The sequence below is a fragment of the Acomys minous genome (genome assembly GCF_964271855.1).
Source record: "Acomys minous genome assembly, chromosome: 6".
In the NCBI taxonomy this organism is placed as follows: domain Eukaryota; kingdom Metazoa; phylum Chordata; class Mammalia; order Rodentia; family Muridae; genus Acomys; species Acomys minous.
Window position 1 is genome coordinate 113349543 of NC_140487.1, and position 23730 is coordinate 113373272.

At 57.0% G+C, this 23730-nt stretch overlaps 1 protein-coding gene across 17 annotated transcripts in view; it reads left to right on the top strand.

Annotated features, from left to right (window-relative positions):
• Positions 1-19815, top strand: part of RAP1GAP (RAP1 GTPase activating protein) — a 63137-nt gene extending 43322 nt beyond the window's left edge. For 4 of the 17 annotated variants that reach the window (XM_084787921.1, XM_084787914.1, XM_084787924.1 and 1 more), the window contains 23 exons: positions 502-537; positions 1366-1413; positions 2259-2297; positions 2648-2833; positions 6148-6251; positions 6496-6574; positions 6956-7009; positions 7951-8034; positions 8231-8331; positions 8454-8583; positions 9588-9743; positions 9975-10046; positions 10670-10756; positions 11100-11237; positions 12357-12488; positions 14250-14327; positions 15217-15326; positions 16469-16582; positions 17800-17923; positions 18673-18722; positions 18959-19093; positions 19258-19298; positions 19532-19815. In XM_084787921.1, the coding sequence (XP_084644047.1) occupies positions 520-537; positions 1366-1413; positions 2259-2297; positions 2648-2833; positions 6148-6251; positions 6496-6574; positions 6956-7009; positions 7951-8034; positions 8231-8331; positions 8454-8583; positions 9588-9743; positions 9975-10046; positions 10670-10756; positions 11100-11237; positions 12357-12488; positions 14250-14327; positions 15217-15326; positions 16469-16582; positions 17800-17923; positions 18673-18722; positions 18959-19093; positions 19258-19294 (2076 nt within the window). In that variant the 5' untranslated portion in view covers positions 502-519 and the 3' untranslated portion in view covers positions 19295-19298; positions 19532-19815. Of the gene's footprint in view, positions 1-501; positions 538-1365; positions 1414-2258; positions 2298-2647; positions 2834-6147; positions 6252-6495; positions 6575-6955; positions 7010-7950; positions 8035-8230; positions 8332-8453; positions 8584-9587; positions 9744-9974; positions 10047-10669; positions 10757-11099; positions 11238-12356; positions 12489-14249; positions 14328-15216; positions 15327-16468; positions 16583-17799; positions 17924-18619; positions 18723-18958; positions 19094-19257; positions 19299-19531 lie in introns of all 17 variants that reach the window. The other 13 variants (XM_084787926.1, XM_084787918.1, XM_084787920.1 and 10 more) reach the window with 9 other exon arrangements.
• Positions 19816-23730: the final 3915 nt, after the last annotated feature.

Here is a 23730-nt window from a genome sequence, read left to right on the forward strand (position 1 = left end):
ATCTCTCCCCAAGGAGTCGGTAGTCCACAGTGCTTATGAGGAGGTCTGTCTAGCCTGGGTATCAGTGGACTAGCCCTCTTCTTGGGTGATGGTGGGACCACAGACTACCCCTCCCCCCATTCCTGGTGGAGCTTGGCTCTAAGACTTGGTCCTGGGGGTTCTCAGGGGTACATACGCCAGTCCCAGAACTGACATCTTTGCACTGGCAGAGGGGAAGGTAGCTATTCCCCTTAGACTAACAACTGCCTCCTCCCTCAGGAAAGCAAACTGAGTGGGGCCGGAGATCCAGGACCCGGATTCTCGGCTCACCTCACTAGGCAACTGGCCAAACTCTGGAGGGTCAGTTGTACAAAGCCCCTCCCACAAAGTCCTGGTTGCTCCCTCGTGATACCCCATGAGAGGTCCAGGCAAGCTGGGCTGGTTAGAGACTGTTCCAGGCTTGTCGGTATCAGCCGGGCTTTCTTCAGGACTGACCTCTCTGTTCTCCCATCTCTGTTGCAGAACACAGATCTGTTTGAGATGATTGAAAAGATGCAGGTAAGGATGAGCAGGGGAGCCCCAGAGCTGGCTGGCCTAAAGGTAGGGGGCCTTCTCTGCAGTAGCCTGAAGGACAAGTGTTAGGTCCTGACTGTGAATTCTGGGTCCCAGCTCCCATCCCTCCCTCGGGGGTCCCCAGCAGGGCACCCTCACATGTACATACCAGGCCAGCTCATTGAGTCCTGGCAGGCTCCCCTGCAGTCACCCCCTCCCCCCACCACAGAGGGGATAGATGCAGGTGGGGAGGCATTAATGAACCAGGCAGCCTAGGGTACAGTCCTGTTCCATCAACCCTTCCCAACCTCCACCTCCCAGCCCTGGTCCATTTGTGGCATATGAGTGAGTGTCTGGAGTGAGGGGCGGGTTAATGGGGGGGGTGGGGTAGGGTGGGAGGTGGCTTAAGGAAGCTCAAGAGCTTCTCTCCTGTCAACTCTCTGGCTTGGCTCCCATCCCTCCAGTCCCTTTGCTTCTCAGCCTTCCCTCTCCATCTCCTTCCCCTCCATGTATCTCTTGATGCACTAGCCACCCCCCACCCCCATCCCCCGCTCCACACATCACATGCCTGCACACACCACCCTGCCCCCACTCCCAGCAGCACGTGCATTCCTGCACAGAGCCCCCAGCTCCTCCCTCAGCACATTACAGCGGGGTGGGGGTGGGGGTGGGGGTGGGGATGCCAGAAGCCTGGGGACCGATCTGGCTAGCACCCTGCTCTGCAAGTGCCCCTACATACATGAGCATCTCTCTCAGGGCTTTCCCCCCTCAAGCCAGGGAGGGCTCCTGGTGGCAGGCACGGCAGAAAGGGGGCTAGCTTACCTTCTCTTGCAGGGCAGCAGGATGGACGAACAGCGATGCTCCTTCCCGCCACCCCTCAAAGTAAGTGGGCCACCCCTCAAAGTAAGTGGGCCAGCCTAGACTCTGGGACAGACACCCTAGCTGGGCTGGGTAGGGTCTAGGAAGGGTGTCCCAGTTGCCACTGCGTGCCAGGATCGGGCCCTGAGTGAACAGGGCAACTGGCTCTGGGAATTTAGCAGCATGAAGATTGTTTGCCCTGACCCTGGCTAGAGCCTTCGAAGCTAGCTCTTGCTACCTTTCTGCACCACTCCAGGCACCTGCCCCTCCAGGCCACCTCATGCTAAAGTTGAAGCCCTTGTGGCTGCAAAGCTGACTGTCATCACACGGTTGTGTTCACTCACGCACAGGCTCTCATTGATTCCACTCAGCTCTTGTCTGAGGCAAGGATGCGCACAGGTCCTCAGACAGGCAGGCATGCACTTCCGGTGAATTGGGATTTCCCCCTAGAAGGTGTGGCTGGGCCGGCCCAGGGGAAGGTCCCAGGGCTGCAAGGGAGATGCTTGGCTATGAGCCTGAAGCTTCATTCAAGGCTGGGGGTCCCAGAGCGGTCCTCAGACTGATGTCACCCAGGAGCTCGGTAGGAACATCAGTTGTGAGGTCCTACCTGGTCTACTGCCTCTGTGCTTTCCTCTGAGGAGGCAGGAGCCTCTCTTGTCCCTGGCAGACAGCTTCTGAAGATAGATATCAGATGCCGGGAGCCTCAGGGCAAACTATGTGTGTGTGAGTGTATGTGTGTGCTTGTGCTTGTGTGTGTGTGTGTGTGTGTGTGCACATGACAAGCATATCTGTGTGTGTGTGTGTGTGTGTGTGTGTGTGTGTGTGTAAGCCCTACCTCAGCTGGCCCTTGGCTTGTTTGTATTTTGCAGACGGAGGAGGACTACATTCCCTACCCAAGTGTTCATGAGGTACCGGCCTCAGCCCCACACCGCCCACCCTTACCACGACCCATGACCCTGGGATACCCTCACGCAAGGCTGTCCCATTGGAGACCCACTTTCTGATTCTGAGAGCTCCAAGGAGGTTATCTTACTCTGAGGCCTTTGGGCCACACTCTCTTCCACCCCTCCCCCAACCTTTGCATGGTGCTGAGAGGTAAGGAGCCAAGCAGGTTCCCCAGAGAGGTGGAAGACAGTCTAGGGTCTCACAGCCCTGGCCTGCTCCATAGTACCTGGTACTACGGCTCTGAGTTGGGAGGCTGGTCTGGGGCCCTTAGTGGGTACTGTGTGGAGTAGCTCTCAGCTGAGTTCCCCTCCAGGTTTTGGGGCGAGAAGGGCCTTTCCCCCTCATCCTACTGCCCCAGTTTGGGGGCTACTGGATTGAAGGCACCAACCATGAAATCACCAGCATCCCTGAGACAGAGCCGCTGCAGTCTCCCACCACCAAGGTCAAGCTGGAGTGCAACCCCACAGCCCGGATCTACCGGAAACACTTTCTTGGCAAGGTGAGTAGGAGGCTGGGCCCCAGGAGAGGGGAAGTGGCATTAAGGTGAAGTTAAGTTAGCGGCCCAGAATTCTGAGTGCCAGGGAGCATTTGGACTCGTTTATTCACTCGACAAACTTTGCAAAAGGTGGCCGGGCATGGTTGTCAAGAGAAGAGACCCCCACCGTGGTTTGCACCTTAGTTAGATTACCTATTATGTGCCTCCGTTTCCCCATCTCTAAAGATGGCGGTTTTGACATCCATCTTATGTGGTTTCTGGGAAGCTTTTAATGAGAAGATGCTAGTAGGCGGTTTGAGTGGCCTCAGAACCCGAGTGCTTTTTGGCAGGAGCAAATAATGAGCTCCAGCTGGATGCCTGGTCTCGCTCTGGCCACCAGCTATGGAGCAGAAAACAAAATGGATCCAGATCTGGCCCTCAGAAGCCAGGGTAGGCTGGGAAGACGCGGGGTGCCATGGTTTGACCAGGCCTGGTGTCACCATGGCCTCAGAGCAGGGGCTCTGCCCAATAACTGCTCAGTAGTCCGACACCCACGGTGACACTCTGTTGAATGGTTACAACGCAAAGTGATAGCTCTCCAAAGTTATCAGGTGTGAGCTGTAGTCGCAGCACTTGGGAATCTGAGGCAGGAGGATCACCAGAAGTTCAAGGCTTACCAAGAGGATAGAAACAAAATGTCTCACAGAAACAAAATGAAGGAAGTTACTGGGTGGGAGTTGAGGGAAACCCCGTGCTGGGACCCCAGATAGGCTAGGTTCTACCCCGGGGTGCTGCCAGTGCGCTGTGAAAACAGGAGAGTTACACTGTGGGCACTACAGCCTCAGGGCCTGGGTGCCAATGGTGGCTCCGCCTTCTATTGATTTGGTCATGTTGCCGTGGGCGTTTTATTTAACCTTCTTGAGCTGTTTCCTTATCTGTAAAAATAAGAGCAAGACAAGTGCACGTGAGACATAAAATGAACATATGGTTGATGGCAGCTGCCACCACACCTGCCTGCTTGTCCCGTGAGAGCAAGGCTGTCCTGTTCTTACGGAAGAGGAAACTGAAACTACGGTGAGGTGACTTGGTCAAGATCCATTGTTGAGCCTGGTATTGAACCCACTCTCACTGACCTTCCACTAAGATGCACCAGAAGATGGGATGGAGGGGGTAATGTGTGTGTGTGTGTGTGTGTGTGTGTGTGTGTGTGTGTGTGTGTGTACAGGAGCATATAATGGAAGAAGGGGTGCCTTTGTAGAATCGGGAGGCTATGTGGCCTCAGAGTAGATCCAGGATACTGGCATGCCTCTAGGAAATGCTGGTGCTGTCTGGGTTGGAGGTGGGTGGGGCAGTTCACTGTGCTGGTGACTAACCCAGCAGACCCAAGCTCTAGTCTTTGCCTTGGATTCTACATCCTGCCTGAGCCTGTGGTGGAGAAGGGAGACCTTCCCCCATCTGCTCACTGTCCAGTGCCCTCAGCTGTGTCTAGGATTGGGGACTTGTAAGCCTGGTACATGGTTGGCACTCTTTTTTTTTTAATTTATTTACCTTTATTTTATGTGCATTGGTGTTTTGCCAGTATGTATGTCTATGAGAGAGTGTCAGAATCTTGGAGTTACTGACAGTTGTGAGCTGCCATGTAGGTGCTGGGATTTGAACCTGGGTCCATCTGGAAGAGAAGTCAGTGCCCTTAACCACCGAGCTATTTCTCCGGCCCCCATAGTTGGCACTCTTAAGCTTACTAAAGGAGTTTTGGTGCTAGGTGGAGGTGGGGCTCTTCGGCACAATAGATACCAAGGTACAGGTGGGGGAGGTGGGGGTTGAGAGAGCGTGTAGTGACCAGGGACAGAGGAGAGGAGGTGGGGTGGCTGGGAAGGAAACAGGGACCACATGGTGGCAGTAAGAGGCAAAGCAGGTGACCTTAAGTACAGATTTCCTGTGAGCCTGGGCCCACCTTCCACTGTACCCCTGGGGCTCTGCTGGCCTTGTGGGGAAGTCTCAGCCCCTGGACTTCCTAGCCAAGTACCTGCCACAATGGACAGTGTCAGGTGTTTGGGGTTTTTCTTTATCCTGTGCCCAGGCAAGGGCCCAGGGGGCTCTGGTCTAGGTCCCCTATTGGCCCCTGAACTGCAGATTTGAGGGCAACCCCCCCCCCAGCCCCACCTCTTTTTTCACCCAGCCTCCAAACGCAGTGTTCATGTTTAAACAAGGTTCATTTCCAGGATGACTCTCAAGATGGGTGTGGCTAAACACCTCCATACCCAGGCCTGGGCCAGCAGGGGGAGCCCAGGGCCAGGCTGCGGCTGGGGTTCCTCACTTGTGGATTTAGGGATTCCCCCCCCCTCCCGCCACACCCACCAAAGGTGCTGGGCCTGGGTTCCCATAGAGGGGATGCCATTGGCATCCCTTGTGCCCTCTGGGCTGTCTTCCCAGCCTTGTACCCTCTTCTGTAGGTGAGGCAGGATGGCAGGAACCTGCCTGGTCAGTTGAGATGCTTCACTTCCTGTTTCTCACGGGCCCTGGCTTCAGGGGCCACTGAGCCACAGATTGGGCAATCTACCATTCGGCTTCTTTTCCTTTTAGCTGGCTGGCCTCTCCTTTCCCTTCCCTCTCCACTCTGTGGAGGGCAGAACACTGGGTCCCCTGACCCTAGAGTTCCAGGCAGTTGTGGGTCACCCGACACCGCACGGGTGGGTGCCGGAAACAGAATTCAGGTCCTCTACGAGAGAACAATGCATACTTTAACCTGCTGAAGCATCCAGCCCCATCCTACTGTTCTTTTTCTTTAAGGCAGTGTCTCGCTGTGTAGCTCAGGCTGGCCTTGAACTCACGTTCACCTGCCTTAGCCTCCCTAGGCCGGAATGCCAGGCGTTCACCACCTCATCTGGCTAGTTAGCTTTTCTTATTGATCACTGGCTGGGTACTCAGGGATGAAGACATATGTATGTATGTACATACACACATGCATACATACATACATACATACATACATACATACATACATACACGACAGAGAGGTATGCAGATATGCTTGCGGCTCTGACTTTGATAAGGAGCCAGAGGCAAGGGTCCAGCAGGCATGCTTGAACACGGTGCCAGGTACTTTAACCTCACTCACCTGCTCCATCCAGGTAGGTGTCCACCCCTCCCCTCTAATAGACTAGGAAAGTGAGGCATGGAGAAACAGACTGCCCAGCTGGGAAGGGGCGGGTTGATCTGATGCAGAGTTGGCTGTTCCTCACGGCTTGGTGAGGGATGTCAGTTGGGACCGAGGTGGCTTTCTGATTTCCAGAAGCCCAAACGTCATCTTCGCGCTTCCTCTGCCCCTCTCACCACAGGAACACTTCAATTACTATTCACTGGACACTGCGCTTGGCCACCTGGTCTTCTCCCTCAAGTATGATGTCATCGGGGATCAGGAGCACCTGCGGCTGCTGCTTAGGTAAGGGCAGTGGGGGGGGGGGGGGCGGAGCCCCAAGACAGTAGGGAGGACTGAGGTCTAGAATTCAAGTGCCTGGCTCATGGTGCCTGCCTACCTGATGGAGGCCCAGAGGGGAGGCAGAATTTGCCTGAAGTCACACGGCAAGGTTGTGCCTTAGCCAGGCTTGGTGCTCCATGGTCACCTTTGGTCTCCCTGCGGTCTTTCCACTGTTCAGTCTCTCACCTGTATTGCTTTCTCCTCCCAGGACCAAGTGTCGGACCTACCATGATGTCATCCCCATCTCCTGCCTCACCGAGTTCCCCAACGTGGTCCAGATGGCAAAGGTAATACCATGAGCTTCCTGGGTCTGGTGCTTCCAGGAGTCCTGCACCTGTGAAGGGCAGCTGCTTCTGTGGGCAGCCTTCTGTGGCAACCTGGTCCCACCATGTGTGCGTGCTGCCCTGTGTGTGTGCTGCCCTGCGTGGTCCTGGGTGCCGGCTCCCTTTACAGCACCCACAGATCCCGGGTAGCCCCAGTTCTCTGAGTCCCATTCTGAGCAGTAGCAAGGGATCTTCGTCTCTCTCGAACCTCTGCTGCTTCCAGCACAGCCTGTGCCCCTGCCTCCTTTCTGCTGCTGCCTTCCCTAGACTTGCCCACCAAGACGCAGGACATCTCTCCCTTTCTCTCTGACCCCAACTCACGCCCCTCCCTGTCATCTCTTGCAGTTGGTATGTGAAGATGTCAACGTGGATCGATTCTACCCTGTGCTCTACCCCAAGGTACCTGACCTGGCTTATTTTCCAAGGGTGGGTGACGGATGGAGAAGGAGCACCACCTTAGGGCTCTGACATCTTAGGGCTCGGCATCTCCCGCAGGTCCTCTTGCCTGCCCCTGACAACCCTGTCACCCAAAGGAGGGTTTTGTGTTTACCTAAGGATGCACAGCAGATCGGGGGCGGGGGGCGGGGGCTGCCGGGAGCCTTGCTCATGCCTGGAATGTCTCAGGGCTATCTGGGAGAGCTTGCTAGGATGCTCTGTGCTCTGGATTTCCTTTCCATGGCCCTTGCCTTCTAGGGGGTGCAGGGAGACAGAACAACACCAACAGCCCCATAAGTGTCTCCTCCATAGCATAATGTACTTATAGCCCATCCTCCTGACTCCATGGCTGTGGTGCTGCTGGCAAAGTACAGTGGCTTCTTTCTTCCTTGAATGATCCTGGCGGTGGGGGGAGGGAGGTCCTGCCTGGATTTTTGATCAGCCTTAGGTCCTGAAAGGTGAAGGAAGAGAGCCTCAGAAGTCAAGCCCCGCATGTTGGTTTCAGTGGGAGACATAGGCTCAAAGTGTGAGGAGGGGTACCTGTTCAAGGCCCCACTGCAAGCTGGTTGGACTTGGGGTGTCTAGGGGCATGAGGAGGTTTACTGAAGGGTCGAGGAGTAAGGCTGGGCATCTCAGAGTAGATTGAGGTGGCCTTGGCCATAATAGGCAAGGCTGCGGTAGAACCTGGAAATCAAACAGAATCAGAGCCAAGTTCCAGGCCGGCACAGGCCCGCAGGCTGCTGACCTAAGGCAAATGGCTGAAGCTCTCTGAAAGCAAGGGGTAGTGGTAGGGGAAAGATGGGGTCTCTCCTCCTGACCGTGTTCTGAGTATGGCGTGTGGTGCCTGGCACAGGGAGGGGGGCACTGTGATGCTCCCAGCAAACACTGCTCCCCGCTCTCCACAGGCCTCCAGGCTCATCGTCACCTTTGATGAACATGTTATCAGCAATAACTTCAAGTTTGGAGTCATTTATCAGAAGCTAGGGCAGGTGTGTTTACCCTCCTCCTCCCCTAGCTTAGCCTTGCGGGCCCACCCCACCTCACCCTCAACTGTCACCTGCCAGGGCCACTCAGTTTCCCAGGAGCTTGGGGACTCGCTCATGGCCACCTGGGAGGCAGTAGGGCTGAGGGAGGGCCACTCAGGAGCTGCAGCTTTATGTCCTTGCTCCTCTGTGTGGTCTCCAGACGTCTGAGGAAGAACTCTTCAGCACCAATGAGGAGAGTCCTGCCTTCGTGGAGTTCCTTGAGTTTCTGGGCCAGAAAGTCAAATTGCAGGACTTCAAGGGGTAAGCCCCAGATGAACGGAGATGGTATGACCGTGCCCCTGAGCAGGGAGGGAGCCCCATCCTGGCCCCATGGAGGCCTGACGGGAGCTGGAGACTGAGGCATGGCCTTGGCCTGGGGACAGGTTCCGAGGAGGCCTGGACGTGACTCACGGGCAGACGGGGACCGAGTCCGTATACTGCAACTTCCGCAACAAGGAGATCATGTTTCACGTGTCCACCAAGCTGCCATACACAGAAGGGGACGCCCAGCAGGTAGCCTGGGCACCCATCTACCTGTCTCCTACAGTCACCCGTCCACTCGTCTGTTTAGCATCCATCACACCAGGCTCAATGCTGGCCCCGTGGCGCAGATGCGGGATGACCCGTTCCCCCGCAAGGCGGGCTGTCGGTGGAACAGGGGAGGTGGGAGAGACCTGGTGTCTGCCTCTGTGAAGCGATGATAATGACATCTACAGGGTAGATGACTTAAGAGAGAGGGAACGTGACTAGGGTAGATTATACACAGCAGGGGCCCTGCCAGGGTAAGCTTGGTTTTTTTTTTTTTTTAAGTGGGGGAGCAAGAGACATGGTGGGGTCATGTGGGGGTCCTGAGACTTAGCCGGGCCAGGAGTTAGGAAGCGCTTTTAAGATGAAATGACAGGCTGTCACGTTGCAAAGAGAAGGAAGTGCGGAGTCGCACGCACGCACGCACGCACGCACGCAGAAAGAGGGCGTTCAGGCATGTTCTTAGGCCTGAACTCACAATTTGGTTCCCCTCGCCTGGAGATCTCTCATCAGGCCATCTGCTTGACTCCACTCCCCGCCCCCCCCCCCAGCCTAGGGTGCTAAAAAGGTACTATAACAGATGATGAAAATGTATTATTCTTCTTGGCTTTTTCCTTTGATTTTTTTCCTTTTAGCAACAGTAACCTCATTGTTCAGTGATGGTCTGTGGTTTGGGGGAGCTGAGATAGGGCTGAGATAGGGGAAAGGCTGAGAGGTGGGACCTGGGTTCAAGTCCCTAAGGGCATCAGGAGACCTTGGAATCACACTTCTCTTAGCTTCCATTTTCTCTTCTGCCAGAGGCTTCTAAGGAAATTGGGGGGGGCAGTAATTTTAAGACAAGTTTTGCCATTTTGGGGGGTGGGCAGGGAACACACATCCCTAGATGTGCTCTCTGCCTGCTCCATCCCCACCTCCAGCCCCACACCTTCTGGGCACCCCTGCCCCTGCTCCCTGCATGGCCAGGCTGTGAAGGCCTGTGGCCCTGTGCTCAGTTGCAGCGGAAGAGACATATTGGGAACGACATCGTTGCTGTGGTCTTCCAGGACGAAAACACGCCCTTCGTGCCAGACATGATTGCCTCCAACTTCCTGCATGCCTATGTGGTGGTGCAGGCAGAGGGGGGTGGCCCCGATGGCCCCCTGTACAAGGTGGGTGAATTTGGGAGGGAGGGCTCCTTGGGGGGGGGGCCTTACCTCCTGTTCTGGTCTCATCTTACACTCCCTCCTCAGCCTTCCCCTACGAGCCTGCAAACTCAGGGCAGTGGCTGGAGGAGCCTGCGTTAAGCAGCAGCCCCAAAGCCTCCCCAACCCCCCCCCTGCAGGGCATAGGAGCTGATTTAGGGGTTTCTGACCCCAAGACACAGCTTTTTCTCCTTCCAGGTCTCCGTCACCGCGAGAGACGATGTGCCCTTCTTTGGGCCTCCCCTCCCGGACCCTGCTGTGTTCAGGAAGGTTAGAAGCGGACCCTGCTCCTCCATCACCAGGGCAGGACTAAAGTGGGAGGGGGCTGAGGGGGCCACCATCTTGCCCCAGGAAGACTGACTCCACCATGTGCTGGCGAACTAGGCTCCCCTTCACCCTTCAGCTGTGCGGCCTCTCTTCGTCTTGATAAACAAAAGCTGTGACTTATTCTACAAGGTCTCGGAGTACACTACAGGGCTGGTTTACATTTTTGTTTAGCTGGCTGTAGCCTTTTATTTCTTCTCTCTTTGACAGTCTTTCCTCTAAAATGTTTGGGGTTGGGTGGAGGGCGGCACATGTCCCTGTCAACCTCTCAGTAGATGAATGCCAAACCCTGGTCTGATCCCTCCCTCTGCTTGCATCTTCTGCTGGGCCCTCCTGAGTTAGGGGGTCTCCATCAGGAGTACAGGGTCCTCAACAGGTTGCCTGGCTAGAGAGATGAGGCTAAGGAGACGAGGCTCCCTCTGGGAGCGAAGAGGGTGACCCCAGGCCACAGAACGGCGCAGCTCGCAGCTCGCACAGTCCGGGAGCTCCTGTTGACTCACCTAGCTCAACCCCTTCCTCTAGTGTTCATGTGATCCTCTTCTCGTTTCCTCCACTCTGGGGGCTCCCAGGGGCCCGAGTTCCAGGAATTTCTGCTGACAAAGTTGATCAACGCCGAGTACGCTTGCTACAAAGCAGAGAAATTTGCCAAACTGGAGGTAAGCGTGGACTGGAGGGATCGACACCCTCCCTGGAGGGGAAAAAGGCATGTTCAAGTCCTTGGCTTTTGGGGGATGGCGTGGCGGGGGGTTGGGGGGGTGTCGGGCGTGGCGGGTTAATGCAGAGGATAGAGCTATAGGTCAAGCGACCGGCATCAGAGGGCAGCGTCCAGCATGGGGTGGGAGGTGAAGATGCCACGCAGGAGCAGGCAGCTAGAGAACCGGGCAAGCCAGTGCAGGTACCTAAGGACGCCCCCAATGCTTCGCACAGGGTAGGTGAAGCCAGGATTGGAATTGCCAGGCCAGGGGTTGATCTCTGGGGTCTCTCGTGGCTGGCCCACAGGAGCGGACACGTGCTGCCCTTCTGGAGACACTCTATGAAGAACTCCACATCCATAGCCAGTCCATGATGGGCCTGGGTGGCGACGATGATAAGATGGAGAACGGCAGCGGTGGGGGCGGCTTCTTTGAGTCTTTCAAGGTGAAGGACCCCTGGGCTCTACCCTGGCAAGATGGGGCTCGGGTAACAGAGGAGGAGTGGGGTAGGATAGTTAGAGGGAGCTCAGTTGTGGGTGGGGCCTGGGGAGGGGGGGGTCTGATGTGGGGCTTGTGGTTCTGTGAGCGGTGTGTGGCTTGAGGGGTGGGGTCCAGTTGAGGGCTCGTGTCTCTGCTTGGAAGTGGACTTAGCTTGGTGGACCTAAGCTTTCTGATGCATTGTGATTTGGAGATGTGCTCTGTGCCTTGCGTAGTCTGGGCCAGAGAGAAGAGTATAAGCTGGGATTTGGTTTTAGGATGGAGTTAATGGCTGCAGGGGCTCAGGCGAGGCTCTGTGTGGGAGTCCTCCAGACCAGCAAGGAGCCACTCGTGCCCTGGGCTGCGGCTGCCAGGGCTGAGGGGAGGAGGTCTGTCTTGTCTGGGTGATGTCCCATGGTACTTTGTGGTTTATCTAAGAGCACAGATTCCCTGGGGTTTACCTCTCAGTTCTGCCGCTTATCAGCCTGGGCATCCTCCAAACCTCGGTTTATCTGTTGAGTAAGGAAATGGGGTTCATACACGCTGTCTGGCTCCAGAGGACGCACGTGGTTGGTTCAGCATGATGTGGACCCTAAGAGGCTCCTGGAGGGCTCCTGGTGAGCACAACCAGCCATGTACACACTCAGGATTGCCTGCCATCCTTGTGACGTCCACATGACTGGCACTCCGTGTGCCAGTGACACAGCCAAAGCCTACTGACCTCCTTTTTTTTTTTGGTTTTTCGAGACAGGGTTTCTCTGTATAGCCTTGGCTGTCCTAGACTCACTTTGTAGACCAGGCTGGCCTCGAACTCACAGTGATCCACCTGCCTCTGCCTCCCGAGTGCTGGGATTTAAAGGTGTGCGTCACCACACCCAGCCATGCCTATGGACTCTTAAGCTCTCTGTATGCCTGCCTCTTGTGTGGCATACAGGGAAACTGATGCTTCACCAAGGGGTGGGGCTCCCTGGGGTCACCCAGAGTGGCATTGGTTGGGAGGGACTAGATGCCTGTGTCCCTGAGGTTTCCCAAGGGTAAGGGGCTCCAGGAAGCCCATGCCTCCTGATGCCCATCCCTGCTCCCACAGAGAGTCATCCGGAGCCGCAGCCAGTCCATGGATGCCATGGGACTGACCAACAAGAAGGCCAACACCGTGACTACTAGCCACAGTGGGAGCTTCACCCCCAACAACCCTGACCTGGCCAAGGCAGCTGGAATAGTGAGTGTCCCCCAACTTTGCCTGAACACCCCACCCCACCCCACCCCCAGGGCCCTTGGTGCTCCCTGCCTCCTGAGGCCTGGCCTTGCCTCTTTCTACTGCCCTACTGTTTATGTGCCCCTCCCTGGGCACTGGACTTGGTGTAAATGCTGTACCCCATGGCCAAGTGCCTCAATCAGGGCACTGGGACACTGTCCCCAACCCCCTGGCCTTCTTCTCCTGGCCCTTTGTTTATTTGGGTGTGACTTTCTGTAGCCTCTGTGTCCCAGTCCTTAATGAACACCTGCTGTCTGTTGTGAGCTGGGAACTGGGCTGCTTTGTGGGCATCTACTGTCAAGCCTTAGGTCTCTAGAAGCACCTCTGTAAGTCAGGCTGTGGGCATCCACTGTGTGTCAGGACCTGGGCTGCTATGTGGACATGTACTTTGTGAGCACCTACTGTGAGCCCAGCCCTGAGTTCTTGTGAACACCTACTTTGTGCCCCACCATGAGCTGCTGTTCAGGCACCTACTGTGTGTTGGGAAGTGGGCTGCTATGTGGGCATCATCTCTGTAAGCACCTACTGTGTGCCCTGACCCTAAGTTGCTGTGTGAGCACCGTCCGTCAGGACGTACGCTGCTGTATGGGTGTTTCTTGTGTGGCACTGTGTCTGCAGCAGCCAGGGCGTCAATGGCTGTGACCGCCTTTTGTGTGTCTGAAACTGGGCTACCATGTGAGCTTGCCTATGTGAACCCCTTCACTATGATTACTGTCTGCCTGGCTCTGTGGGAATCTGCCTCCACCCCTCAGTGAATTCAACAAATCAACACCATGACTTAGCTGCTTCGCGCCACCTGGTGGCCACCTCAGACACTGCACCCATTGCCCTGCCCGCCCCCATTTGCCCCTTTCCGCATCCACCCACTAACCTACCCACACATCCATCTACCCATCCATCTATCCATTCATCTGCCCACCCAACTATCCATTCACCCATTGTGCCCACCTGTTCCACCTGTCCAACCATCCATCCACACACTGCACATGCACACCCACCCATTCTCCCGGCTTCTCTTCTGTCCGCCTACCCAGCTGCCCCGTCTTCCTCTTACTGTCTGCTGCATGCCCGAGCCCTGTGCTTTTGCACTGTGAGGCTGTGCCATGTGGCGGGAGTCCCCTCCCCCTCCCATCTCCCACGTGGTCTGGTCTGGCCAGGGGGTGGGGAGCAAGGTGAGGCCTCTGCCTGCCCAGTGGTCACCAAGTCCACTGTCATCTGGGAACTGGCCCAACTTCTCCCCAGCCCAGGATCTCAGCCCCTCTTCCCTTCCTGCCTGTGGAGTGGCCTGGCCTCCTCTCTGTGGGTGGCTGTGGAGGGGCCCCGGGGTTCGGGTCAGGCCAGCAGCACCCACCATGGCAGTAACCAGACCCATTTCTGTTTTTGTTTTTTGCACAACTCCTCCCTCTCTTCGTGTGGTTTCCTTTTCTTACTCTTCCTCTTTGCTCATCTTTTTCTCCCGTGACCATCTGTCCTTCCTCCTCTTACCCTGTCCGCTTGCGCCCCTCTTCCAACGCCCCCTTTCTTTCACCTATCTTTGTCCCCCTGTGTCCATCTGTGTCCCACTGTCCCTCCCTACCGGTTTGTTTCTCTCTTCCCCGTGCCTTGTACTCTTGCCCTGCCCACCTGCCGCTGCCTCTTGTGTCTTTCTCTCCTTCCCTTCCTGCTCTCTTCCTCTCCACCACTGCCACTCTGTACCTCTCTGCCCCACCCTCCGCCCCTCGCCAGTCATTGCTTATTCCCGGGAAAAGCGCGAGTAGATTCGGACGCCGGGGCAGCGCCTTAGGCATAGGAGCCGTGGAAGAGGTTGTCATCCATCCAGGGGCCGCGGCTCCGGGAGCTGCCTGCACGCGCTGTTCTCAGCTCGCTCTCAGGACGGAGGCCATATTGGGGACGTTGCCCCCTTCCCGGGACAGGCCCAAGGGCGTGCGGGGCAGAGTGCCACGGCTCTGGTGATACTGGGACCTGGGCCGGAGTCCCCAGGCCCTCACTAGGAGACTCTGGCCCTGGCTTGGTCCCTAGAACCCTGACTAGGTCCTTCCTGGGATCTGGTACTCAAAGACCCTCTGCCCAGCTGCACGTCTCCCAATATTGCCGGTTCTGCATGAAGCATCATCCCTTCCTATTCCCTGTGTCCCCTCCTTATCATGAGCTGCTTGCAGATCCCGTCCCTCCCTTCATGCCTCCAGGGGCCCACTTCCTACCTACCCACGCTTCTAACGCCGGGCATCCCACCATAGTGTCTGTAATAGGGGATGTCCCCCCTGCTGGGGGCACAGAGGCTCCCCAAGTAGTCTGAAGTCTGAGGGTGGAGACGCCCCCCCCAGCAAGGGCTGCGGTTGCACCACTGCTTTCTCGCTACTACTTTTAGGCTGCAGTTCCCATGAGGCCCAGGGGCAAGAGGCGAGGCCGTCTCAGGATTTGTCCTCCGGTCCTCCTGAGCCCAGTGGCTGCCCTCTGCCCTTTTCGGACTAAGGACTAAGGTCCGGCACAGCCTTGCTGTGTGTTCTCCGGAGCAGCAGTGGCCCTCTCTGGGTCTGCCCGTCTCTCAGGCAGCCCTCTGGAAAGCACATTTTCTCTCCTTTCTTGCTCTTAACCTTTTGGCTTCAGGGCGCGGTGGCAGGGCCCCAGTGGGAGGCGGGGCCACTGGCATTCCAAGGCAGGTAGGCACTGAGTCGGAAGTCTCTCCCCGCAGTCCCTGATTGTCCCTGGGAAGAGCCCCACAAGGAAGAAGTCTGGTCCTTTTGGCTCACGCCGCAGCAGTGCCATCGGCATCGAGAACATCCAGGAGGTGCAGGAGAAGAGGTGGGTGAACCGGGGCCTGACCCACTACACTAGGTCGCCTGGAGCGCTTCCCACCTTGGCCTGCAGGGGGCGCCAGCGCACCTCCCACCTTGACCCTGAAGGGGCGCCAGCCCGTCGTCCTCCCTGACCCGCCAAGATGCCCAGCCCCCGCGGGTGCATCCTGACCCGTACCTGCCCTCTGCCTCATACCCCTTCAGTGACAGCTATCACTCAGGAGGAAATGCTTCCATCTGACACTCAGCCGTCCCATCGGATCCCTGGGGCCAGCACCTTACAGATCAAGAAACAGCTTGCCCAGTTCATACTCCCCCGGCAAGGGCAGAGCAGGGAGAGGGGCTGGCGACATCCGTGAATGCTTTTGGGGTCCCTACGCTATTGCAGCCAAGGGCACGCCACTGTACTTCTCTTAGATTCATCTCCGCAATGTGAAAAGTGAGACTGGAAAACAGCCAACTGCTTGGGGCTGTGCAGGTTCCTTATCATGAACACAAAGCAGCGGCCATTAGACTCTCACCCCACCTGCACTCAGAATATAAGTCCTGGGTTCAAGCCCGGGTGTAACTAAGTCCTGGCTGGGCATTCTTTAAGATAAGAGACTGTTTTGGCTCAGAGGTTAAGAGCCCTGGCTGCTTTTCCAAAGGTCCCGAGTTCAATTCCCAGCATCCACGTGGTGGCTTACAACCATCTACAATGAGATCTGGTGCCCTCTTCTTGGCCTGCAGTAGTTACATGCAGATAGAGCATTGTATATATAATGAATAATAAATCTTTTTTTTAAGAGACTATTTTTTTTAAAAGATTTATTTATTTATGATGTATACAATGCTCTGTCTGCGTGTAACTACTTCAGGCCAGAAGAGGGTACCAGATCTCATTGTAGATGGTTGTGAGCCACCATGTGGTTGCTGGGAATTGAACTCAGGACCTCTGGAAGAGCAGACAGGTGCTCTTAACCGCTGAGCCATCTCTCCAGCCCCAAAAGAGACTATTATATATAGAGGAAGGGCCAGCTAGCTAAAAAGCACATGGGGACTGTGCCAGGGTTGGCCTCTAAAGCGTCACCGTGCCCATGCCCACCCCCTCAAAGCCTGGCTGCCAGGCTGGTACTGAGTCTCTGACCACTTCCTCCATGTGCCCTGCAGGGAGAGCCCACCAGCTGGCCAGAAGACCCCAGACAGTGGGCACGTCTCACAGGAGCCCAAGTCAGAGAACTCTTCCACACAGAGCTCTCCGGAGATGCCCACGACCAAGAACAGGTAGGGCTTTGGGTGTGCTGGCCTTCAGGGGAAGGGCCCCTCCTTCATTTTGTTCCCTGATGTACCATTGAGGACTTTGTGCATGCCGTGCCCTGCCCGCCCCTCCCCACCCCAGCCCCCCCACTCTGCGCTCTGGAGCGCAGCTGCACACTGTGTGCACGTCAGCCAGGGTGCGGCTGGCCTGGATGATATACCTAACAAACCACAGCTGCTAAGAGCAGAGGGCGCTAGCAGGGGTGCAAGAGAGAATGAGGCATCCTTAGTGGGTCTTCAGGGAGGACAGAAAGCTGAGAGCGGAACCAACCCTGATAGGCCTGAGGAGGGTACTGGGGAGGAGTCAGCAAGTGCAAAGGCCCTGAGGCACGGATGGATGGAAAGAAAGACCACAGGCGGTTGGAGCAGTGTGAGGGGCTGGGCCCATTGGGTGATGGTGGGCACGAGGTCAGAGAGGCGGGCAGAGAGACCTGCTCATAGCTTTGGAGGCTATGTGAGAGCTCGGAGTTTAATCTTAAACGGAATTAAAAAAAAAAAAAGAATTAGGAAAAGAGCAATGTTTTTAAACATGCTTCTAAGAGAGGTGGGCAGTGGGCGGGGCCAGAGGCAGGGAGGTCTGAGGAGGCTGCTTATTCTGTTGGGCTGGTCTTGGCCAGGATGGTGGGGTGGGGCCAAGAGGACTCATTATGAGTTGGACTGCTGAACGGAGACAGGAAAGTGTGACAGGGATAAACTTGGCTGTGGAGTTTTTGGAATAGGCGAGACTTTGGGCAGGTGGCACGAAGGCCCTGGGTGCGAGGGTTCCAATCCCTGTTCTACCTTGAGCTAAGTGACCTGAGTCTGAGTGCCACCTTCCTTAGGCTTCTATGCCAGTGAGGTGGGTCCCCCAAGAATAAGAGAATATCTCAGGGGACCTATAAATGCCGACTAGATGAAGCCGTTAAGTATCACAGTTACTGAGTACCAAGAAAAAGCGGTCAGACTTCCCCTGGGGGCAGCGAGGAGCCCCGAGAGGGTGTTAAGCACAGAGAGACCTACCTAGCTCCACAGAATAGTCCACAGAGGCCGAGAGAGCTGCAGTGGCCACCGTGGGGTGCTTGGTTGGTTCCAGGCTGAGCCGCCCTGGGGTGGGGGTGGGGCTGGGAGCGGGGGGGGGGGGGGGGGCGGACAAGGGAGAGAGGCGCAGCGCCGGTTGCTGCTGGCTGACTGGCACTGTGTGGCAGAGTGGAGACGGCCGCTCAGAGAGCAGAAGCGCTGCAGGGCTTCTCCAGGTCCTCGTCCAGCGCCAGCAGCTTCGCCAGCGTGGTGGAGGAGACGGAGGGCGTAGACGGGGATGACACAGGCCTGGTGAGATGCCTGAGGGGTTAGGGCCCTGCACTGGGTGGGATGGGGGGGGGGTCTCTTAGGCCTCTGGAGGTGCTTTTTGGGCAGAGGAATAAGCCTGGCTGTGGTTGAGATGAGCGAGGGTGTCCCAGCTCCTAGGAGATGGAGACAAACCTTACCCTTCCATGGCTCTCCAGTGCTGTCCACAGACCACCCCTGAGGGCCCAGGTGCTCCTTGTGCCCCCCCCCATCTCTTACCTCTTCAGACATTCATTCTAAGGTTCTCTGCAGTCCACAGTCCCTGTCTGTCACTGAGCTGGCCCCACCCTGACACCTTTGCACCTGCTGTTCTGCATCTTCCTACCTTCTCCTTCCCCCTTCGCCAGGCCGACTCATACCCTGCTGCCCATCCCCCACCCCCACCCCCACCCCCCAGCCTGGGCCTCCTCTTCAGCACCTTGGCCATTTTTCTTCAAACATACTTCCAACGGGCACCTGCCGCTGGCCTGGCCTGTGTGCCCTGACGGACACAGGCCCCGCCCGCTGGCCTTCTAGAGAGGAGTTACAGGGCTTTTCACAGCCCGTTGGCCTCTGAGACTTCAAGCTCCCTGAGGTCAGGGACCAGGTCTGTTCCATCCCTGAGACCCAGACCAGGAGAGTGAGCAAGGGATGGGGGTGGGGTGGGGCTGTGGGTGGGGCTGACCTTCCCCCCCTCCCCAGGAGAGCGTGTCGTCCTCAGGAACTCCCCATAAGCGGGACTCCTTCCTCTACAGCACATGGCTGGACGACAGCGTGAGCACTACGAGCGGGGGCAGCTCCCCAGGTACCAGGCTGTGCTGGGTGGGAGGGGGCAGGGCAGAGCATGGGGACGCAATGTGACAGCCACTCATATGGGCCCTTAGTCCAGGCTGGTGGACTGGTCTCAGAGGACAATACAAGGTAGCTGGGAGGTGATTTAAGGGTGAGGGTCCCTAATGGAGGAACCTGGCAGGGTTGGGGAAGCCCAGTGCCAAAGCATCCGTCCATGCCTGCATCTCCTTGGTGCCTCCTCTTGGCCAGTGAGGTGGCTCCCTCCTGCCCCCCTTCCCAGGCCTCACACGGTCACCCCACCCAGACGCCGGCAAGTCGGGGGACCCTGCGTGTCCAGAGATCAAGATCCAACTGGAAACATCTGAGCAGCACACACCCCAGATGGTATGAGGGGACCCCTCCTGGGAGAAGGTAGAGCTAGTGGGACACAGGGACCCAAGGACCCAATGGCTGGGACACCCCTCCAGGCCAGAAGGACTTGGGCTCATCCAATGACTTCTGCTTCCCTGTGTCTCCTGCCCCACCTCTGGCTGCATCTGTCCCCACAGGGCTGCTAGCTGCCACCTCATCAGAAGGCAGGACTGAGCAGGTCAGTCAGTACTTACCTGGATCCTGTGGGGGGGGAAGGGGAGGGGATGAGGGCCCTCAAGCTGGGTGGGAATCTAGTGCCTCAGTGCCTGGGGACCTGGGCTAGTCTTGGCACCCGTTGGCCTGTACAGTGGGGCACATAGTGCTGCCTCTGGGAGGGGTGGGGATGCCCGTGGGGTGGGAGGAGCCCCTGCCCTGCCTTCCCGAGAGTCTCTTAGCTCCCTTTCCCTGCAGATGAGGCCTCAGAAGCACAAGGAGAAGATGCTGCAACACATCCAGGCAGCTGGCCCTCTGCCCCACAGCCTCCTCAGCCCCTGGGAGCCCCTGCCTCCAAGCCCCGGGCCCACCTATCTGGGCTGTCTCTGCAGGGCGGAGCCATCCAGAGCTGGGAGTGGATGCTGCTGGCATCACCCTGCCCCCCCCCCCAAATCCAGGCTGGGGCTCTGGGTGTGGGCAGGCAGGCACTGTGGCCCTGGATTGTCCCCACCTGGGCCTCTTGTCACCCCTGGGTTCCCCCTCTGGAGCCATGGGGAACAGGGTAGGACAGGGAAAAGGAGCACTGCATACGCGCGCACCCCACCGGTGTACAGACTGAGCACTGGGCAACGGGTCCTGTGGGGCTTCTGCTGTGGGTCCTGGGCAAGGCACCCTCATTCTCTGGGCATCTCTGCTGCAAGTGGACAAGATTGTATTCAGAGGTCACTAAAGACTGATCCGTGCACATGCCCCAGAAGAGGGGGGAGGGGGGGAGTCATTGTCCTGGGGATCTCCTATCACACTGACTGCTTCCTGAGGCCCCAGGTGGGCTAAGGGGCCCGGGGCCGCTGTACCCATCACCCTACCTGAGCCCCCCCCCAGCTTTGCCACAGACCTGCCGATGCCCTTTCACTGCCTCCATGACGGTCAAGTATCCCCTGTTGGGGATAGGGTCCTCCCTGGCTCCTCATCCAGCACCCAGCTTAATTCTGCCACCCCACACTCCTGGGCGTTCTGGGCTGAGGGGAGGGGGTGTCTCAGCTGGTCTGGAGTCCAGGCCTCACAATCCCCTGCCCACCATTGCTGTGGAGGGGGCTGCCAGGCACAGCTGCTGTGAGCCATGTCTTCGTGTGTATCTGTTCACTCTTAGGAGCCACGCCCAAGGCGAGGCTTCCAGCCCCAACACCCACTTTGGAAGCCCTGTGGCCACATGTATGTCAGTAACGGTTGTACAAAATAAATTCTATTTATCGCTATTGTACCCAGAGTCCGGCATAGCTTTGCATAAACCTAGACACACTCCAGAGGACCCAAAGTGGAGGGAATAAACCTGTCCCCCTTGATGCTTCCGAGTCTAGGGGTACCTCCAAGGCCAGCAAGCCACAGGGTCCATGCATACCAGCCGAGGCCTCCTCTACATGGCCCCACTCTTCCCACACCGTGAACCCTTCTCCATGGAGGAAGTGTGGCTTTGGAGTCTGCCCTGGTACCGCCTCTCCTTAGCTTGCTGGTGAGGAAGTCAGTGTCCTCTCACAGGAACAGGAAGAGCCTGTGACCTCCTCCTCGGGGGCCTGTCTTTGAGCATCCAGTGAGTTGGTGTACACACACAGTCACCAGACAGAGTGGCCCAGTGCTCGACTGGGATTGTCTGCTTTCCTAGCTCATGTCCTGCAAATCCCAAGGGTTTCCCATACGTGGCCACTAGGGGGCACCAAAGGATCACCAGCAGGGACAGAGAGAGCAGAGGTCAAAAGTCCTCACCTCAGGAGCTGCCGGCCATACCACCGGCTAAAGGGTAGAGTGCTGGAATGAGTGGGCCGAAGCGGTGGAGGAGGAAGAGGGTCCCAGGGCGAGGGACCTGTGTGTGTAGAGGGTGAGGAGGGGGCCCAAAGTGAGGGCATCCATAGAGGGGACAGGGAGATAGGCTGGGGTGAGGGCAGAGACCGCACAGTCTTGAATGCCAAGCCCAGGGCCTGGACTTCATGCAGATAACAGTGGAGAGGCTGCTTAGAGCTGTGGTGGCTGCTACTGGAGTTTTGGTGGGCCTGGCTGGCTGGAGCAGTCATGGAGGCTGGGTTCCTTTAGGGACAGAGCCACAGGAGATGCATGGGTGGGACAACGGCCTTGGGGCTGGATATCCAGTTGAGCTCTGAGGTAGAAGCCACATTTAGCTTCCCTAGAATCTTGGGACCCCCTACCTCACTCTCACCTTCCCAGGAAGATGCTGGGGGGCACACTGAGGTTCTCTCTGATGCACCATGCCTTTCTTGACAGGGCCCTTCTATGACCCTCAGATACTTCTTCAGGCCACCCAAGAACCGTGACTCATGCCCAAACTCCAGGCCTGACCAGCAGGGTTTGGCTCCAAGCTGCCAGGGCTCAGTGGTTCCCCTCCCAAGTCACTCCATCTCCCACCGGCTCAGCTCTGCCGCACATTCTGACCCAGCCTAAGGCCTGCAGCCATGGCATCCAACGCAGAGCTTCCTGGACACTGGCTGACTTCATTCTCCTAGTGATCTTGGCCCTCTGGCCCTCCACTCTGTCTTCTGTGGTCCCTGGTATGAGGCTCAGTGAATGAGGCCTCATCATGGTGGTCTTGGTATAGCTGGAGCAATGGGAGTCCAGCTAATAGTGTAGGGGGGGGTTGGGGGGACAGGAACAGATATGACATGGGCGTGGGACAAAAATAACCATTGGGCATCCTTCCTGCTGAGCCTTCAGATGGTGCAGTCAAGTCTGCATCCAGAAGACATTGTCCCAGGGGCTGGCTCCACACAGAAGTGTAGCTCAAGCGGGGTGGTGGCGGCCCATGGTCTTTAATCCTAGCACTTGGGAGGCAGAGTCAGGATCTCTGTGAGTTCGAGGCCAGCCTGGTCTACAGAGTAAGTTCCAAGGCTATACAGAGAAACCCTGTCTCAAAAAAAAATTTAAATTAAAAGAGGATAACGGTGATGGAGATGATGATGAGGATGATGATGATGATTAGGAGGAGGAGGAGGAGTTGAGAGCCTTTGGGAATGCTTCCCTTGGTCTCAGTACCATAGGCATTGGGGCTGATCATCTATCCCTTCATGGGGATCCAGTTAATTGTGTAGCCATTCCTCTGGATCTATCCCAGGGCTGAGCTGGAGCAGCAGAGCACTAGAACAAAACCAGTGAGTAGTTAGGAGAGCAAGCCCTGGCCAGCCCCTCTCAAAACACACACACACACACACACACACACACACACACACACACACACACACACACGCCTGCACCAGCCTTGCTGCAGGAAGAAGCCTCCAGGCCGCAGCACAGCCCCAAGCCATTTACTCTCAAGCTCCAAGGTGGGGCTCAGGGAGGATGGGGACGCATCTGGCTTCTGGGATCAAAGTGGACAGTGCTGTTTCTCTTGTCCCCATGCCAGTTCTGTGCCTACCCGGGGTTCTGAGGTGGGGAGGGCAAGCCAGGACACCAACCCGAGGCTGGAATTAGGGCTAGGGCGGGGGGCACCAACTCCGGGAAGCAACTGGCTCTGTTAGAAATAACCCAGGTTCTGGAAACAGCAACACTTCTCCAAGAGACAGTGGGGGCACCTCACACCCCTGGCATCCCCAGCTCCCTGTGAGCAAGACTCTCCAAGTGTCACCTTGACACAGGACAAACCTACCTATGATCCCAGATACTGTTGTACCTCTAAGGAGCCATGCATGAAGCCTGGCACAGAATCCATGTCCAAAATTAGGGTCCTCCCATACCAGCCCCTCATCCCCATAGCAAAGGTGTCCCTGGACATCTATGGGCAACTTTGGGACAACTTTGCCAAAGAGGTGGCTGCAGGCCCAAGCTGGTGCCAAGGGACCAGGACTTGGATGTTATGAGGCACAAGGCACGCAGCCAGGGACCCTGAGATATAGAGGTCTGCCCTTCCCCCTTCCCTCTCTCCCTGAGCCTGCCTCACTGAGGGGACAGCCCAGGACGGAGCCTCCTGAAATAACTGGATCTGGTGAGTGAGGCTAATTTTAAAAGCCACTCTGGCTACCCCATGGGCCCTTCTGGGAAGCCATGAATGTTCCTATGTGTGCCCCTGGGAGGGGCTCCTATTCCACACCCCATGTGGCCTGTGAACGCAGGCCTGATCCTGGGGTTCAGAGGTCCAGGCTCCCCTCTGCCTGTAGACCCTCCCTGATTGCAGCACTGCATCTTCAGTTTTCTGTCCTGGTCCCTGGACTGTCCATCCTCCACACACTCCCCATTCCCCACTCCTCACCCCGTCTTCTCCTTCCAGGTCTCATGAGCCTCCATCCCTGTGTCTCTTCTGCCTTTTACCCCTGCTCTATTCTCTACAGCTGTGACTCCATGCTTTCCCAGGCCCATGCCCAGGAAGCCGGATGCAGCACACCTGACAGTCCACAGCCTGTTCTGTCTGTGCACGCTGGTGGAGGAGGGTATCCACCTGGGATTGAGGACAGGAGTCC